We start from the raw sequence: 17,289 nt of genomic DNA, 5'->3' as shown, positions 1-17,289 counted from the left end.
AAATGTTTGTTAACCACAATTACTCAGAGTGTTAACTATGTTTCTATCTTCTTTCCAGTCATACTGGAAAAGATTTTCCAGTGTAGGAGGAGTAGAAGATGTTCAGCAACAAGTGTCTTGGTAGCAATACCTGACTGCCAAGATTTTTAAGTTAACCTTGACACATTTAGAATTTAATTGCTGGCTTGTTACTTTATAGATTATCCTCGTTGGTCCCAAAGTTTAGTCTGAACATCAACATTCAGTAGCTGAGCAGCATTCAGAACATTTGCCTTACCTCAGTATAGTTGGTTTCAGTTTCTGAATGTCATAGTAATGTATATTTCATGTCAGTAACTAGGTAATTGACATTTAGTTGTGTTGTGTGGTCATATTAAGTAGTGATTGTCTGATTTTCCTGTCTGTGTTGAACCGGATTCTGTAACTCCTTTGCTTTTTATTGTTAGGAATAAGTTATGCACTGGGTGCTCTGTTCTTTTTGTTTTATTGTCAGAGAGAAGAAGCTGAAGCAAAAGCTCAAGAAGAGGCTGAAAGACAGCGACTGGAAAGAGAGAGGATTATGCAGCAAAATATGCAGGAAAGGCTTGAAAGAAAAAAGGTAGCCTGTTTTGAATTCTCAGCTTAAAGTGAACAGGCAAATGGTCTCAGATTCAATTAAATAGAAGTGTGTTTTTTTAAAGGCTGCCAACTCTGGTTTGTGAAATTTAAAAGCAGTGATGAAAATAGTACACTCATGAACTATGAAAATGTGTTCTGATTGATGAATTTTAACCAGAATGCTGAAATAGAAAGCTCTGTATATCATTGTAAATGTTCTCCATGTTTTAACAGAGAATTGAAGAAATAATGAAAAGAACACGAAAATCGGATCAAAACGAATCCAAGGTACTTTTTTGTTTGGATCTGTGTAATGCAGAATAGGACTTTTTGCCTTGTATCCTGTCTTCCTCTGTTATCCTTACACAAAATGGCTTCCACAGGAAGTGCAGAGTTCTGGTGCACCAGAAAAATTTCCAGTAGCTTGCCATTGCACACATTCTTCTGCTTGGTTTGCTGTGTGAAGAGTCTTTGTTACATTTTTGTTCCAGGCCTATAGACACAATGTTATCTGGTGTTATCACTTCCAGACTGGTTTTAAAAAACTGTTTTAACCAAACACTGGTTAATAATGGATTTTTTTTTAAACTGTGTGCATTCAGCCAGGACAGACTTTTCCCAGAAAACTTAGATTTCTGGCATCATCTGTTTGCTTAAAGCAGAAGAACTGCTTAAAGCAATTCTCTTTGGATTACTATTGCTACAGAAAACTGGATGTATTTTTATTAATGCAGTGACTTAAGTTTTGTGAAAAATTGTACATATTGAGGAATAGTTGTTCCTCTTTGAACATTCAAATATTCAAGTCTTCCAATAGCTGAAAATCAATAAAAATTTAGCACACACCTTGGAGAAAAGAGGAGGAAAGCAGCTCAGGAATAATAGGTAGGAGGTGGAAGTGGGTCTCACAGGCTCTGGCTCTGCAGAGCATGTGTTGCTGGGTGACCTGGTTGTCTGTGAGCCTTTGAACTCGTGTGGCCTCACTTCTGGGCACAGAATGGTCTTGTGACTGAATTTGTGAAACTGTGTGGACAGGGAGTTGTTCCAAGTAACACTGTGGCAATTCAGTTGCAGAATGAAGGGAAGTCTGCCTCGGAGGTGATGGAGGGAGAGGATATTGAAGAGGAGGAGGAGTTGGGTCTTGAGAAGACTGATCAACCAGGTAAGGAAGCTGAGTGAGTCAGGCCTGGGTGGCAGTGAGTCTCAGTGGTGTTTAAGCTCTGTTGAAAAGGTCAGTCCTAACAGCACTGAGATGGTCTGAGACACCAGTCCCAGACATGCCAGGGGGATTCCCTTCTTGAACAGAGAATCAGTCAAAATTATTTGAGAGTGAAATTCAGGCAGCATGCTTTCATTTTAGAAGTGGATTTTTGAAGATGAAAAACAAATTTTATGTTGATATAGGCAGCTTGTCTACAGACAAATGAATCTGTTGAAGCCAAGTGTCTCGGGTTTTGACTAGGTGGGATTTTTTTGGCACTTGTATTTTATTCATTTAGAATAGCAATTCTGCTACTCACATTCTTTTTCCCCTTGTATTTAATTTTCTCTCCTCCCCCCCTCCCTGAAACGTTCAGGAAAGCTAAATGGTGTTGACTTGCTCCAGGGCATCAAGGGGGAGGCAGAGGATTGTTTAGAGACTGCACAAAGCGTGATCTCTGCAGAATCTGAGGCACAAGACGAGTCAGAGGTGAAGGCCAGTGAAGTGTTCATGAATGGAAGTGACTTGAAAAGTGACAAGGGGTCTCTGTCTGTTACTGAGCTAAAGGATTCCAGGTGAGTCTGCTGCACTTAGCTCTCACACAAGAAAGCTCTTGTCTGTGTTTAAATAAATGCAGTGCAGCATTTATTTAAATCTGCAGCACCTTGCTGGCTTTGTGGTGTCTGTGTGTGTTTCTCCAGCCATGTGGTGTGTGCTGTCAGCTCACAGCCTCACACAGAGCAGGTAGCTCAGGATAGTTGTTTGTTTAGATGGCACCATGTTAACAGTGCTGCCTTTGCTGAGAAGTGAGACACACAGCCAGCATCATGGCAATGTTGATTATAAAAACAGACATTGGCTTGAAACCTTTTCCATTTAAATGCCTTGCAGTTCTTCTCATTAACAAAACATTAAACAAGAGGGAGGAGGATAACACTGAAAAGGAAGAATAACCTACAGAAAGTTCTAGAACACTTTCAGTTGTGCTGAAATACCAGATAAAATGCAGAAGCCTCCCTTAGTGAGGAATTTGAATTTTTTACTGTTTCAATTTTTTTTTTAACATAAAGCTTTTTCATCTGCTACTGGAAAATTTGTCCTCTGATGCTTGTTCCATTTACTTGTCTAAATGCTAATGATTTAGAAATGACATTGTGAACACTTTTTTAAAGTGATGATAAATTAATGTCATTCCTCCAGTGATGGAATATAAAGACATTTCCATGATTGTCCTAAGAATGAGTGAAAATTGGTCTGTAACTTGGGTTTAGCTTTTGAATCTGTTTTAAATATTGCTGGTCTTCTGAGACTTAGTTTTGTGTTCAAAAAGTCTTAGCTGGAGAAAAAAAAAGGAAAAATGCGCCCTACAAAAATCAAGACTTACTAACAAGTTTAAAGCTTTGATTATTTTCTCATATCAAATTTGTAGATGCAGAAACCTTACCTGAGGACTGTTAGCATAGTAAAAAAAGGGCCATATATTGCTGAGTTTTTCTTCCCCATTGGTTCTTGGAGGGGAGATCCCGTGTGGCAGCTGAAGCTTGTCTGGGAATGCCCTGTGGGTTATTCAGTGCTTTGCAGAGTATGCACACTGTAAATTGTCAGTCCTGGAATCAATGTAAGGTTAAACATGTGGAAACTGCAATACAAGCTTTTTATTTTTCCATTCTCTGTTTTTTGTAGCCATCCTGCAAAAGAAGTGGTTATTGATGACTCGGGGAAGTTGGGTGTTCATGAAGCTGATCATACAATTGGACTTCTTCAGAATCTTAATGGAAAATCTGGTTCATGGACTTTTGAGGAGTTCATTGATGTTGGAGTACATTCCAAGTCAACCAAACTGAGCTCGGACAGCATCTCTGCTGGTAACTGTAATCAAAACTTGAATGATGCTGCTACACTACCTTCTAGTCCCAAATTGGCTTTTGAGGAAGATGGTGCAGTGAATTCATTGACCAAACCTATAGATGCTTCATCAGGTAATCCAAGCTGACTTCCCTGTCCCTCTTCCCCCAGCTAGGCAATTCACCTCCTTGCGTTTTGCTCTCCTTGCCTTAACTACAGCTTCTTGTTTTCAAGGCACTTTTTCCAATGTGTAGACTGGAGGGAAGGCTCTTTCTTTAGTGCTTTTAACTTGAATTCTGTCAAAAGGAGTCACCAACTGATGCCTTTTTAGGGACTTGATAAGGCCCAACATTAAGGCTCTTCCAAAGACACAGCTGAGCCCTTGTGAAGTTCCAAACAGCATTGAAGCTCATATGTTGTACTTTAAGGTTTTTCTAAGACACATGAAATGGCACATGCTACTTTTGAAGATACAAAATAGTTTAAAAGGTGTCTGATGTAACTCTGCACACCAGACCTTTTCACTTCTAGGCATGTTCTGGTTTTGATGCTGACCTGTGTGGTCTTACAAGGTCTCTTCAGACTCTTAGCAGTGTATTAGCTGTCTCTCTACTTACTGTAGAACAGTCTTTCACTTCACTGAGGCAAGTAACACCAACCTGAAATTCCACAGATGTTTGTGTTACATTTTGGGAGGAGTAATAAAGCTGTACACAAAATATTCTGAATTTTCTGAAAGAGGCAGGGCTGCATCTCAAGCCACATGTACTTGAGAAGCCAAGCCCTGATGCAGTACAGTGCATAGTGTGTCAGAGAAGCTTCAGGAAGCCAGTTTATGTAAGACTGGACTTCTCTGGTGTTGGAGCAAAACCCCAAAGGGCTGTTTTCACAGGAGATCTCTTTCCATGGGATAAATGACTGTGTGATCAGTTGAAGTGAATGCTAGTAGAAAAACAAGCCTTGCTATCCACATTTCCTTCCAGTGATGTGTAGCACTTCTTTGATTAAAGTGTAGCACTTTCCTAGACTGAACTGTTTCCTGAGTCTCCTCTGTCACTCTGCGTCTTGTGAATTTTAGTTCCATGGGCACACCCTGATGGAGGCTTCCCTTGAGGCCACAACAGACAGAGCCATGGGAATAGACAAATTTATTGTGGTTCTGCTGTTCACTCTTTGTTGTGATCATGTTCGTTAACGTTTTAGTGAAGGAGGTGTGGCCTTTTAATTTTGAACTTGAAAATTCATAGATGTAGTACAGGTTAAGAACTCTGTACATAACTTTGAAAACTAATACTCCTGAAAAAAGAAAGAAAACCTACTGTGCTGGTTTTGGACTGTAAGTGACCAAGTGGTTCTGTGTTCACTCCTGGATGTAGACTGACAGTGATGATGGATGCATGTGGCATACACACAGTTATGATGGTTAAATATTTTTTTTTTCTTTGCTCTTTGGACAGAACTGTGAACACTAGAGACCTGGAAATAATCTGATTGCACTTCAGTAATCCAGTGTTTTCTCAAGTACCGAAGGCCTTGTTTTGAAAAGCTGCTTGTTTACCTTTATCCATCTTCAAGTTTGCAAAAAACAACAGGGGAGGGATGACAAACTTCAAATTTGCACCTTGAAACATTTCAGGGAAACTGTTGTGCTAATGTTCTTTTTTTGTTCGTTTAGCTAATTGTTAGATAAGGTTTCCTAGTTCAAGTATTCCTTGTTTTCCCTTTACAGACTTTACAGTAACCTGATTGAGTCTTTTTTTTTATTATTTTCATATCAGTATCATGTAGAACATGCCACTGGAGGCTCCCCACTTAGATGCAGACTTTGCATATTTCTAAAATGAACTTGATGAAATAAAAGACTCACTCAGTGTTTGTTAAAGCTGAACTCCCTTTTTAATGTCTAGAAAAATGTTGTTGCTTGTTGGTTCATGTGCTATTTAAAAGTGCAAAATTGAGTATCTTCAATTTTGAATGGAGAAGAAAAAATCCTTATTATCTAATGTGAAAATATTGGCAGTTTCAAAATACAAGTGTTGTACCATCACTAATATGTTTTAATCTATTGGCAAACATCAAAACATTTTTCAGCATGTGCTCTAATATATTACAAAAATGTTGAGTCCCTGGATTTGTCTGTTGGTGCAGTTTAAGGTGTTAGGCTTTTAAAATATGTTTTCCTTTTGAATTGCTTATTTATCTACACTATGGAAGTATTATTTTATTGTGTACATAACAGTATTAGACCATTGAAGTCATGTTTTGTTCATGTTAATTATTCCAAGTGTTCCAGTTCCAGCTCTATAACAGTGGCTGCAAGCTGCATTTATATTTCCCTTCCCCTAAAGCCTGCATTAAATAATCTATTTAACCTGAATTTGCCTGCTTTTTTCAGCATGAAGAGTTTAACGAAGCATCTTCTGAAAATTGCTACTAAAAGTAATAATGCAGCCTTGTTCTGATGTCTCCTGTAACAGATAGACTGGATAGGTCATTACTCTAAAGAGTAGCTCTCTCAAAACCTGCTACAAGCCATTGGCTGATCCCTCAGTTCCAGTGATGCATCCAAGCAGCAGCTGTGTTTGCAGTGGCTTTGCTGGAACTACACCTGTGCTTTCCTCGACACCTCAGCTGCAACAGGAGCCCTCAGTCTTCTCCCTCTTGCTGTTCAGAAATCCCATAGAACTGTTTTAGACTTTAGAGCAGTGCCTTAGGTAAAAGGAGAACTGTATTTTTGTATGATAGCTGTTTGTTCTGGCAGAGACAATCATTCTAACAAAGATGCCGATATTTTTTCTGTGCTGGGATTTGTTGGATGGTCTGATCCAGCCCTGTGTAAATACATGTGCACAGTTAAATAAACTTTGCAGTTGAACAATGCTTTATTTCTGTAATGTTAAATGTGACCTTACTAGGCCTCTCCACCCCTTGCCATGCTGACCTGCCTTGGGATGCACTCTGGTGCTGCACTAACTGCTCCAGATTCCCAAACTAGCAGCCTGTGTGGAGGAGAGGGGATTTGCACTAACACCTTCACTCTTGCTGTGTTTGTCCATGCTGATGGCGGGTTCTGAACTGAGGAATTCTTTAACCTGCTTTTCCCTGCCAGTCTTTGCCTTTCCCCTGCAGTAGCAGCATCTCTGTGTTGTGAGGATGAGTCCAGCAGTGGAGCAGTGACCAGCAAGATGCTGCCTTTTCATTTTCTTGCAAGGGTTCTTTATCAGTAGTTGAAAGGGAATGGCTGGAGCAGATCCAGTTCATAAAGTATTTCACTATTGTGGAAAAAAAACCTCCTTAAACCAGCATTCAGGTTGCTGAAGCATGGTAGATCTGTGAATGAACAGTGGCTGTATATATGCTCTCCAAAGGGCTTTTTCACACAAGCTGTTTCTGGCAGATGGTCCAGTGTCAGTTATATATTAAAAAAAAAAAAAAAATTAGTTTATGGAAATTGTTGCTTTAGTCCTCAGATATTTAAGGGTGCAATGACAGCACAGCTGACTCCTACTTTGCCAGTATCAATGTAGTAGACTTGGCTTCAGTAGCTCAGCCCTAAGACACATGAATCATGTAAGATGGCAAAATGAAAAAAGAATAATTTCCAGACTATGGATTCCAAACAGGCACTAGTCTCACTTTTATTCAGTCACTAAAGATACACTGACATGATAGGAGAGCTAGCCTTGTATGAGCTATTTTTAAGGCACTTGTAAATGCATGTGCATGTTGTAGGTGAAAGATTTACTACTTGTTAATGGATTAATAATTGTACATAGACAACCTTGTTTAAACAATGATATAAAAAAAGCTGATGAGGAAAACTTGCAGGCAAACCACACGGAAATCAAGACTAAAACAAGTTTATGGAAACTTAACTAAGCTAAATGTCACTGCCAAAACATTGTTATCTGTAAGATGAAGCCATTCCGTACATGTGCTGCAATGTGGTGTTGTAGAGTAAGCTAAGGTATTTATTACTTATTAATGGTGCACTGTTTGTTGTGTATCTGTATTTGTGGAAGCATAATCATGGATCCCTCTGATCCCACATGCAATCTTTGCATCTCTGTGTCAGAGGTGCATGCCTTGTCAAACCCACTTCAGTTAAGTGCCAAGCTTAATCATATACCAGATAAGCTTAAAACTAGATTTGTTTTAGTTCAAGCCACACACAGATGATGCAGTGTGTGGATCTCTAAATCTAACAGCATTTCAAGCCTTTATACTAGGAGTTACTTGGAAACAAGGTTAGATTTTTGTGCGGCTACATGCTTTTGTACTGCAAGAGCTTCAAAAGTCAAACCCAGTATATTGAGGCTAATTTAGTTCTTACACTAAAATGGAAAAAGTTAAAATTCTCAACATGCAAAAACCTGCTCTTTTACCAGGGCTGTTTGGGAAAGCAGGGCTTTAAAATCCATCTTACATCTGCTCATTTACAGTCGTTTGGGACACTCAGCACAATAAATTTTTCCATTATGGCAAACAAAGCGCTTGTTGGCCAGACCACGGGCACACTTTGTGCATTTGAAACAGTAATCGTGCCAGGATTCATCCTCGTAGTTAACCACACTGGTTCCTCTTCCAAATCCTGCTAGGAGAGAACACAATTATAGGACGGCGATAGTAGCGCGGCCTTGGCTGGGCTATCCCACCAACCAGCACAGCCTGGTCCCGCTGCCCCACTGCTCCCCTAGGCTTGCAGGCCACAGGGGCTGCCTGAAACACCAGAGTGGCAACTGAGGCATGGTTTTGTTGCATCTTCTGGTGTTTCTTGAAGGAGAAACATAAGTGTAAGGCTTGCATGGCTTGTCTCTGCAATAAACTTCTTCCCTTTGCTGCTTTCTCCAGCAAACAGTCAAGGAGAGATGTGGAGCAAGGACAGGTGGAGCTAAACATTTGTGGGCTCAGCTCTGTACTCTAAAGTGCAGGATGGAATGTGAGCCTCATGGGACTGGCAGGACAGTGGCCACAGTTCAGGGCTGAGCTCTGTAGTCAGTGAGTTTTAAATGCAGAATACATCGGAATGGGTACAAGTGTCCCTTTGGGGCAATAAAACACCACTCGTTTTAGACTTAAGGGTCCCAAACTGAGATATGGGTGGGAATAGTTCTGGTGGGGGAGTTTTGAAGGAGGTAAATTTGAGACATGCAGAGGCTGAAGAGCTCAGTTACCAGCTCAGCCTCCATCCAGCACAAGCACGTGGCTCAAGAGCCAGATCACATGTAAAATGCTGGGATTGGGCTTGGGTTACCAGACCTGCTTCTGATGTTACCCATCCCTGGGCTCTCTGTCTTTGGGGGATCACTGTCCTGACCTTCAGCACCCACTGCCCTCGAGCTGCATTTAACCCAACATACCTGTAATAGGATTCTTGCATCCAGCACACTTCTTGGCAACACACTCCTTGTAGCACTCAACGCAGTAAAACTGATCCTCCACAGCTGTGAAGCGCTTCCCACCCAGTTGCTTCTTGCAGTTGGAGCAAATGAAACACTCGGAATGCCAAGGCTGTTCCTGGTAAGTGAGGCCTCCAGAAGTGATGGGCTGGGAGAGAAAGAGCAGAGGTGTGGTTTAGAATCAGCAGGGGAGAAGAGAAGTGACACAGGCATGGGGTGTAGGGTTGGAAAGCTTTTCATGGAGAGGATCTTTCCAAAGTTTGCATCAAAATTTAATTGCACGCTGCACTTGAGTGCCTCTAAACTGAAATCCCACATACCTGGCACTTTCATAATTCTTTTACCTGCAGTAACTGAAATTCCACACTAATCAGTTGCAGAAGTTGTGGAACAGCTACTGTTTCACTTCTTGAATATTCAGTACCACTACAGAGCTTAAACTACCCCAAGGCAAGTGCAAGACTGGTATCACTTGTTTTCTGCAGTGTTGCCATCAGACCAACCACCCCTGCTCAGTTCCTGTAATGCACAGGAGCCATCAGCTCTCCCATCATTCCACCAGTTGCTGGCACTGGTATCTCAGGGGAAGAACATCAGCATTGGTACAGCTTCAGCATGGTTCACGCTCCCAGCTCCCAAAAGGCACATGAGGGCTGGTTCTGGCAGCTGCCTCTGCTGAGGGGAAGGACTTACATTCTTGCACTTAGCACAGGTCTTGGCAAACTTGTGCTCATGGCAGGAGACACAGTAGAAGTCATCACCCTTGGGGAAGAAGCTCCCAGATCCAATCACTTGCTTGCACTGGCTGCAGGTGAAGCAGTCCTTGTGCCAGACCATCTTCTTGTACTCAACATTTTGGTCTCCTACAACAGATAAAAATAACTTGTCTGTGAGATTTCAGGCCTGTGGTAAACCCTGCCCCCTGTGCATGTAACATCTGTGGGCAGGACCTGTCCATAGCTCTGCCCAGGATTCCACTGGAATGCAGACTAGAGATGAGCTGGTAATTTCTGTATCTGATTTTAGCCAGGGCTTGCTAGATTTTCTTAAAATAGTTACCAGCTGCCTGAGCCTTTTAGGACCGTGATTTACCGAGCAAAGCTTTTGGTAGAAATAGTTTAAGACTGACATAAGGGTTAATTATTCACATGAGGGTTAATGGCAAAGCAGCCTTTCAACACTTGAATAAAATGGACAGGTGAAAGCAACAGTCAAAATTTACTATTCTGAGGTGCTCCGGCCTTCCACTGTGATGCCCAAACTCCTAACTGCAGCCTCCACAGCCTGATAAATCCCCCTGGTTATGCTCTAGAGCAGAACGTGGCCCTCAGACCCATCACTGGCACCGTACCTGCAATAATGGGCTTGAAGCAGCCCTTACACCTGGGTGCATCCTCAGCAGCAGTGCAGTTGCTGCACCAAACCTTGTTGTTCTCCCTCAGCATGAAGGGCTCGTTGACCAGGGACGTGTAGCACTTGAAGCAGCGGAAGCAGCTGTCGTGCCAGTAGCGGTTCTTGAAATGCAGCTCCTGCAATGAACAGAAAGGGAGGGAGGAAGGGAGGGAGGGAGTGAGAAGCTTTTTCTCTCCCACTGAGCAGCCCTAAAGCCAAGCTCCTGTCTCAGCAGCCTGGCCAGGAAAGGATGGATTTGTTGTCCCTAAGTTTGTCTGATTCAGTGGGTAGGGCTACAGCTCCTCTTCAAGCCCTTAAGGGAAGGACATTTAACCAAACTCACTGACACAGTCACATTCACTTTGGACTTTCAGGGGGACAGAAGATGCTTCAAACCAACAGCTCGGAGATTCGAAGTTCTGCAAGTTCTCGTGTTCTTACATTCCCTCTAGTTCAGGTGTACATTATTATTGCCATAAGCATTTATCTGTCCCTGAAGGTATATGCTAATGACTTCAGTAATATCATATTTCTATACATAAGCAACAAACCAATTTCCAGTTTTTATGGAAATCAAAACGGTTTCAACTACCAGGCTTGCAGATATTTGCAGGTCCTGCAGTTTGTGTTTCTTCATGTCCTGCCTGGTGTTAGAGTGTCTGAACATCAGAGATACTGTTATAAATTAACATAAGGAAAAAAACCCAGCAGAACCATCTTGCCATCCAGCTGCTCTCAATATATATATACAGAAAGAACTCTTGATTTCCATCATGAAGCAATAAGCATCTGACAAATTGACAAAAATCAGACCTTAGTGCTTTGCCCAGAAGATAAGTTTTGCAGGCCCTATGGAGGCCAGCTCCCTGCAGTTCTCTCTCCAGGGCAATTCAGCATCTGCAGCAGGTCATGTGGCTGAATCTAGGCCCTGAATTGGGATCCTGTGCCAAAGCAGCCCACCATGTGCCCCCCTGTGCACACCCCAGCGCCGCTCTTTGCCCGATGAGCACACAGCTGGCAGCCAGAGGGCTCCCAAAGTGCTGCTCAGAGCCAGACCAGAGCAAACAGGAGGGTGATCAGCCTCTGCCTCTCCTCATCACCCCTGAGGTGCTCAGCACTGACCTTGGAGTCGGCCCCGATGGGTTTCTTGCACTCGATGCAGGTGTTGGCGCAGAACTTGTCGAAGCACTTGACGCAGCAGTGCCGCCCCTCCTTCTGCACGTACTTCTTGCCCTGCAAGGGGTCGCGGCAGTAGTGGCAGTCGAAGCGCTCCGACATGGTGCCCACGGTGTAGCTGCCAGGCCCTGCAAGAGCACAGCGGCTGAGGGGACAGCGCTGGGGCCCTGAAAGCTGCTCCAGCCTCTTGGGGCTGTGCAGATCAGTGGGAGGAATGTGGCTCAGGAATGAGCATGTGGTGGTGTTGTTATCACGCTCCTCGAGGGCTCCTTCATAGACAAAGCAGCTCCAGTCGAGGAGAGCAGAGTCTCAAACCAGGCTTTTCCCCATCCTCTTGTTAAGTGGAAGGATGCTAGGCTGGTTTATTTACATGCTGCACATTGAGCAGGCTAATGACACCTAATCACTCCCTGGGAGTCCCTTAGTTCATTACTGCAGGCCTCAGTGAGGTCCTGGCTGAGGCACTACATCACTTGTGTGCAGAAATCACCAACAAACATGAGCAGAGTGGAATTGTTTCCATGTTTCCAGCCTGAACCCACAGCCAGCTGCAGCCCTCCAAGGCCTTTTGTGCTGGATAGTTGTGCAGCTTCCAGCTGCATCTTTTCACCAGGCTTTCACATATAAAATCATAAGGGGGAAAAAAAAAAAAAAAAAAAAAAAAAAAAAACCAAGAAAAAATCTGCCTCCATGGAGAGATATTTTTCAGTTCACACCATCAAGGCTCTGCCAAGGTCTGATGTTCCACCATAGCCAGGGAGCTGTCAACGTGGTGGGGAATCTTGACTGGAGGATTTTCCACTTTGGCTCACACTTTCTCCCCAGACACCCATCCCTTCCTGCACTCCCAGTCTCCTGCTAATGGCTCCTTCCATTCCATGCACCCTTCCTCAGCAGAAGCCACCAACACTCTTGTGAGGGGCTACAAGGGCTCCATCAGGATTCAGAGAATCTTGGACTGGTTTGGGTTTGAAGGAATCTTAAAGATCATTTTGTTCCAAACCCCCTGCTAGGGACAGGGTGCCAGTCACTACATCAGGTTGCTTAAAGCCTGATCCAGGCTGGCCTGGAGCACTTCCAGGGAGAGAACATAAGAGTTACAGAAGTCCATGGAGTTCCACAGAGGCAGCTCCATCCCTGCCCCTGTCACTGGTGCCCCCAGAGCCCACTTCCCTGCACAGCCAACACGGGGACACAGCCTTGAACCTTCTGCATCATCACCAGCCAGATGGGAAATGTGGCTGTGGCCTGGCAGCAGGAAATGTCCTCTCTTCTTGACAGGGCAGCAGCGTCAGCACAGAGCAAGGAAGGGAGAGGACAGAGTCAGGCCATACAAATTGCTGCTGCCTCCATCACGTGGCCTCACCTTGGACCACCCCACCCAGCCTGGGGGCTACCTTGGAGCCTGTTCCTCACCGAGCTCAGTGGTACAACAGTGCTTATTCCAGCTGTGCTGCTCCCAGCCCAGGACAATGTGCTTTATAACCAAGCCTGTAGGGGTTTTGGGGTGCAGAGAGGTGTGTCACTCCTGGCTGTGCCCTCACAGCATGGCAGGGTCAGTGGGACCCTGTTGGGCTCACCCTTGGCTGCAGGATGCTCTTGATCTGCCCTGTCATGGCCTAAGGGCCTGATCACAGATTTTCATGGACACTTGCCCAGTAATTCCAGATGTACCATCAGCTACAGGGTCCAACCTCACCAGACCACTACAGCACACCAGGAACAGCCCAACACTGCTGGGTACAAAGCCAGAGGAGCCTGTACATGAACAGTTTGCCATCACAGCAGAGCATCTGCCTCATCTGGGCCCAGGAAGACTCACACTGTTACCTTGCCAGCTTTAAAATCCAAGAGTCATCACACTATCTCCTCTTCGTCACCCTCTCGATAACATAGGGCCAGAACAAGCTGAAGGATTTATATTTCAGAGAGCAGGACAGAGAGCCCTAAAGAAAAGTTTCACACAGGGAGGCTGCAGCAGAGGTGGAGGCTCTGTTCACACCTTGTTCCTGCCCTAAAACTGACAGAGGCAGGCTGGAGGCCAAGCTGGTAGGAATTGTACTTTGTGGAGGGACCAAGGTCAGGAAATAAACCCTTGGCAAGGCCAGGGGGTGCAATGTCCTGCTGACAACTACATCAAGGGCTTTGAGGTACCTGTTCAAGCAAATGAAACAGATAAACAGCTGGGAAACATGGCAATGATGTGAGCCACCACCAGCTCTGCAGAGCTCTAGCAAGCAGGTGGGTTTTATTTGGAAGAAATGCAATTGCAGGGTCCATGGCAAATGGTATTAAAACGTCCCTGATCTCAGGTTTAGGGCTGTTTTCAGCCTGAACAAATAATCTTGAAAGTATGGCTCAGGGAGCAACACAACCCCATGTTCCCATGTAACACATCATGTGCTAATGTGAGACACATTTATCACAGCAGCTCTGGAGCTCCACAGGCAAATTAACACCGGGCCTGGAGCCCCCAGACTGGGCTGTGCAAGCAGCTTCTGCCTGCCCTGTGTCATCTCACACACCAGAAAACCCCTCTCATGCACAGGCAAGGGCATGAATTTCCTTCCAGCTTTTCCAGAGGCCTCCTGCCCTCAGCCTATCATCCCTGAATTCCTGATCTAGAGCCAGGAAGGGCACATCTGTCCCCTTACCTGCAGTGAAGACGGAGTGGTCGCATTGCCCCTGCAAAAGTGCTGGCTGCTCGTGGGCTCTGCTCACCTGTGCCATGTCTAGAGCCCACAGCAGCCAGACCATCCCACAGGAGCAGGACCAGCCCACCCAGGTATGGTGCACAAGAGCCCTGAAAGCCACCAGTGTGTGGCAGAGTGGAGCCCCAGGCCAGTAGCACCTGTGCTGGGACCACCAGATTATTTTCCCCAAATGGAGCACACATCTGTGGACACTTCAGAGCTCAGCTTCACTTAGTATCCTGCAGCTGGTCCCCTCAGCAGTCCTGTCCCCTCTCATGGAAGGTAAACAGATATTTCTCATGCTCTGTATAAAAATGAATGTATTTCTAAAGCCTGCTTGGCAGCAGGTCATGGGTTTGGAGTTGTTTATCTCCTTAATAACCTGTTCACCCTCCAGCTGCACCAGGTCCCCACAGCACAACCTTCCAGAGCTTCCAGGTATATTAACCCTGGCCTGTCTTTACTGTCTGAAAAGTAGGCAAGTTATGAAACTAAGGGTACACCGAGTACATGGAAAAATCATCACTTCCTCGGGGTCTTTATTCAGTGCCCTCATCATCACTTCCCATATGAGCAGTGCAGCAGATGCTGAGCACAGGGTAGGGATCCACACCAGAAGCACAACTGTGCTACAGCAACCCAAAACCAGGGAGAGCTCTCACCAAACTACCGCTAAAACCCAGAGCACTGAACCTCTGTGCTTCTTTTCACACTGCTGTGCTGAAAATGAGAGCAGTACATGCAGGTGTTTTAGCTCAGAAGTCACTTGAACACAAGTTTCTGTGGCTGTACCTTCACACCAGACTGGCATCTCTGAGGTGACAGCCTGGTCGAGTGTCTCTTGTTTAGCCCCAGGAGAATCACCCTGAGGACATGCACTGATCCAAACCCCCTGTCAGCCTGACACTGAGGCCACAGAACTGGATTTAGAAAGTAGAGGAAAAGTATGGACAGGCTGGAACTATTCCCCCTCCCAGGCATGTGCAGAGGATTGTTCTGCTGGAGAGAAGCAGGAGAAAACAGTGAGCACAGGCAGCTGGGGGGAGGGGAAAGTGCAGAATGTGCCCATCCTTAAATAGCCTAGAGAACCCTCAATAAGAAGAAGAAAAATACAGCCATACTTCCAGAAACAAATCTCGGTCTAAGCAAGGTGTCCCTGTCCCACCAGCCCTGGCAGGGTGTTCTCTAAATGTAGCTCCCTGATGGATTTGGCTCCAGCTGGAGGGCAGAAGGCCAGGCCAGTGGCCTTCTCAGATATCAGGGTATTTGGCACAAAGACCCACTGGAACACAACCCTAACATTTACCTGACCACAGAGGTGCCAGTTCGCCACTTGTCCCCTGAAAGCATCTTCTACTCCACAAAAACAGCCCTTGGGCAGCCACACCTTCCTTCCTTCCTTCTTTCCTTCAGAGATCTCAAACACTTGGGCCCCAGGGGCTTCCACACACCTCAAGTGGTACCGACACCAAGGAGTCACGGGGCTGACTGAGGGCCAGGGCCACATCTGCACCCTGCAGCACGGCCAGCTTTGGGATGGAAAGGGTACAGACCTAAGAAGTGCCACCCCACAAAAACTGCTGCGTCCACACAACCCCTGCCTCCCACTGGGCTCTGCATCACCCTGGGCTGGTTCATCCCAGTTCAGCCAAAAACCCAAAGCAGCATCACAGTGGTTTGCACAATAAATGGAACCAAAGCATTCAGGGAAGGAAGCTGAAGCACAGCTGATAAGCAAAGCACTTAGCACAGGCTATGTGTTAATGTCTCTGGGGAATGTGTTTAAATGTGATAAACCACCAAGGAAGAACTTGAAGTGTAGTCTCTAAACACAACCAGAGAAACTGTGCTTATGCTTTACAGATTATTCTGCCACTTAAGAAAGAAGATGAGGTTGGAGTTGTTAACCCTCTGCCCTACACACAGTTGCATATGGAAGAAAAAGTGCTTTGTGATTCTACATTAGTTTTATTTTTTTTCTCAGCAGACTGAGTACACAGCCCCACACTGCCAGGCACTGGCTACACCTGCCTGTTTCAGATCAGTCCTGGCAGCCCTGGTCTGTCACCTGAGTTACTATTCTCAGCATTCCTCTATGCAAGGTCGCATGGTTTGCTATAAATACCTGGGAAACCCTTAAAAGAAGGGTCCTGTTAATCCCAAATGCAAAGTGACACTCAGGACTGCACTGGCACAATGCCCTGGGCAACCAACATTTGCAAAGCCCAAAGAAAGAAAGAAAAGAAACCTCTTGTAGGTCATTTTTGCTGGGAGGGCTGAAAATACCAGAGCTGTGCTCTCCCATTGCCAGGCTGGGGCACGTGCGAGTCTCATACTCTATAATTCAAAAATTAATCTGTTGATAAAATGAAAGCTTCTTTATTTAGAGCAAGAACAGCTCCAAGTCCCTCAGGCGGGTGCCAAAAACATTCCCTATGGTCCTATTGCCACCATGTGTGAGCACATCCCAGTCATTACTAAATCTTCACAGTTCCCCAGGGAAGTAGGGACATGCCATTTATTAAAAATCACTGGCCCAGCCCCGCAAACACTTTCTCCAGGGATTGCTTTGGCACTCAGTGCAGAGCTCAGTGAAGGCTAATGAGGCACCACTGCCTCAAGTAAGGCTGAGCACTTTAGGCAGAGTTTAAGCAACAAAGACCAAACCTTTCAAGCCAAAACAAATCCTGTTCAGTAACTAACTCTGCGGCTGCATTAAGCTTTGTCTTTGAGACTCCTCTATTATATTCCCAGCTAAGCACTGGTCTGCCCCAGCTCAGCAGCTGGATGCCCTTCTCACACCCAGGTGCTCCCAGGTGCCAAAATGAGATTTCCTCCTGCTCTGGAGGATCCAGCCCCACCCTGAGCAGGCACTGTGATACCCCCACGGCTGCCCTGGGGCTCCCAGTGGTCTGCAGGATCAGACACCACCGTGCTGTGACTGTGTGGCAGCAGCAGTCCAACCTCAGCATCTGCTCGGAACACC

The 17,289-nt window shown here is 45.2% G+C and overlaps 2 protein-coding genes across 9 annotated transcripts in view; one reads left to right on the top strand and one right to left on the bottom strand.

Moving 5' to 3' along the window:
* MAP7D3 (MAP7 domain containing 3) overlaps window positions 1-6,523 on the top strand; it is a 43,544-nt gene extending 37,021 nt beyond the window's left edge. Inside the window, exons 16-20 of the mRNA XM_053990040.1 lie at window positions 494-598; window positions 832-885; window positions 1,666-1,759; window positions 2,175-2,373; window positions 3,482-6,523. Coding sequence (XP_053846015.1) covers window positions 494-598; window positions 832-885; window positions 1,666-1,759; window positions 2,175-2,373; window positions 3,482-3,791 — 762 coding nt within the window. The 3' untranslated portion in view covers window positions 3,792-6,523. The remainder of the gene's footprint in view (window positions 1-493; window positions 599-831; window positions 886-1,665; window positions 1,760-2,174; window positions 2,374-3,481) is intronic.
* Window positions 6,524-7,256: 733 nt separating this feature from the next.
* Window positions 7,257-17,289, bottom strand: part of FHL1 (four and a half LIM domains 1) — a 36,429-nt gene continuing 26,396 nt past the window's right edge. For 6 of the 8 annotated variants that reach the window (XM_053990041.1, XM_053990046.1, XM_053990047.1 and 3 more), the window contains 5 exons: window positions 11,557-11,738; window positions 10,394-10,571; window positions 9,736-9,905; window positions 9,004-9,190; window positions 7,257-8,237 (listed from right to left, as the gene is read on the bottom strand). In XM_053990041.1, coding sequence (XP_053846016.1) covers window positions 8,080-8,237; window positions 9,004-9,190; window positions 9,736-9,905; window positions 10,394-10,571; window positions 11,557-11,738 — 875 coding nt within the window. In that variant the 3' untranslated portion in view covers window positions 7,257-8,079. The remainder of the gene's footprint in view (window positions 8,238-9,003; window positions 9,191-9,735; window positions 9,906-10,393; window positions 10,572-11,556; window positions 11,739-17,289) is intronic. The other 2 variants (XM_053990042.1, XM_053990044.1) reach the window with 1 other exon arrangement.

The sequence above is a fragment of the Vidua macroura genome, chromosome 14, assembly GCF_024509145.1.
Source record: "Vidua macroura isolate BioBank_ID:100142 chromosome 14, ASM2450914v1, whole genome shotgun sequence".
NCBI classification, from domain to species: domain Eukaryota; kingdom Metazoa; phylum Chordata; class Aves; order Passeriformes; family Viduidae; genus Vidua; species Vidua macroura.
This window is presented reverse-complemented; position numbering and strand designations above follow the sequence as displayed.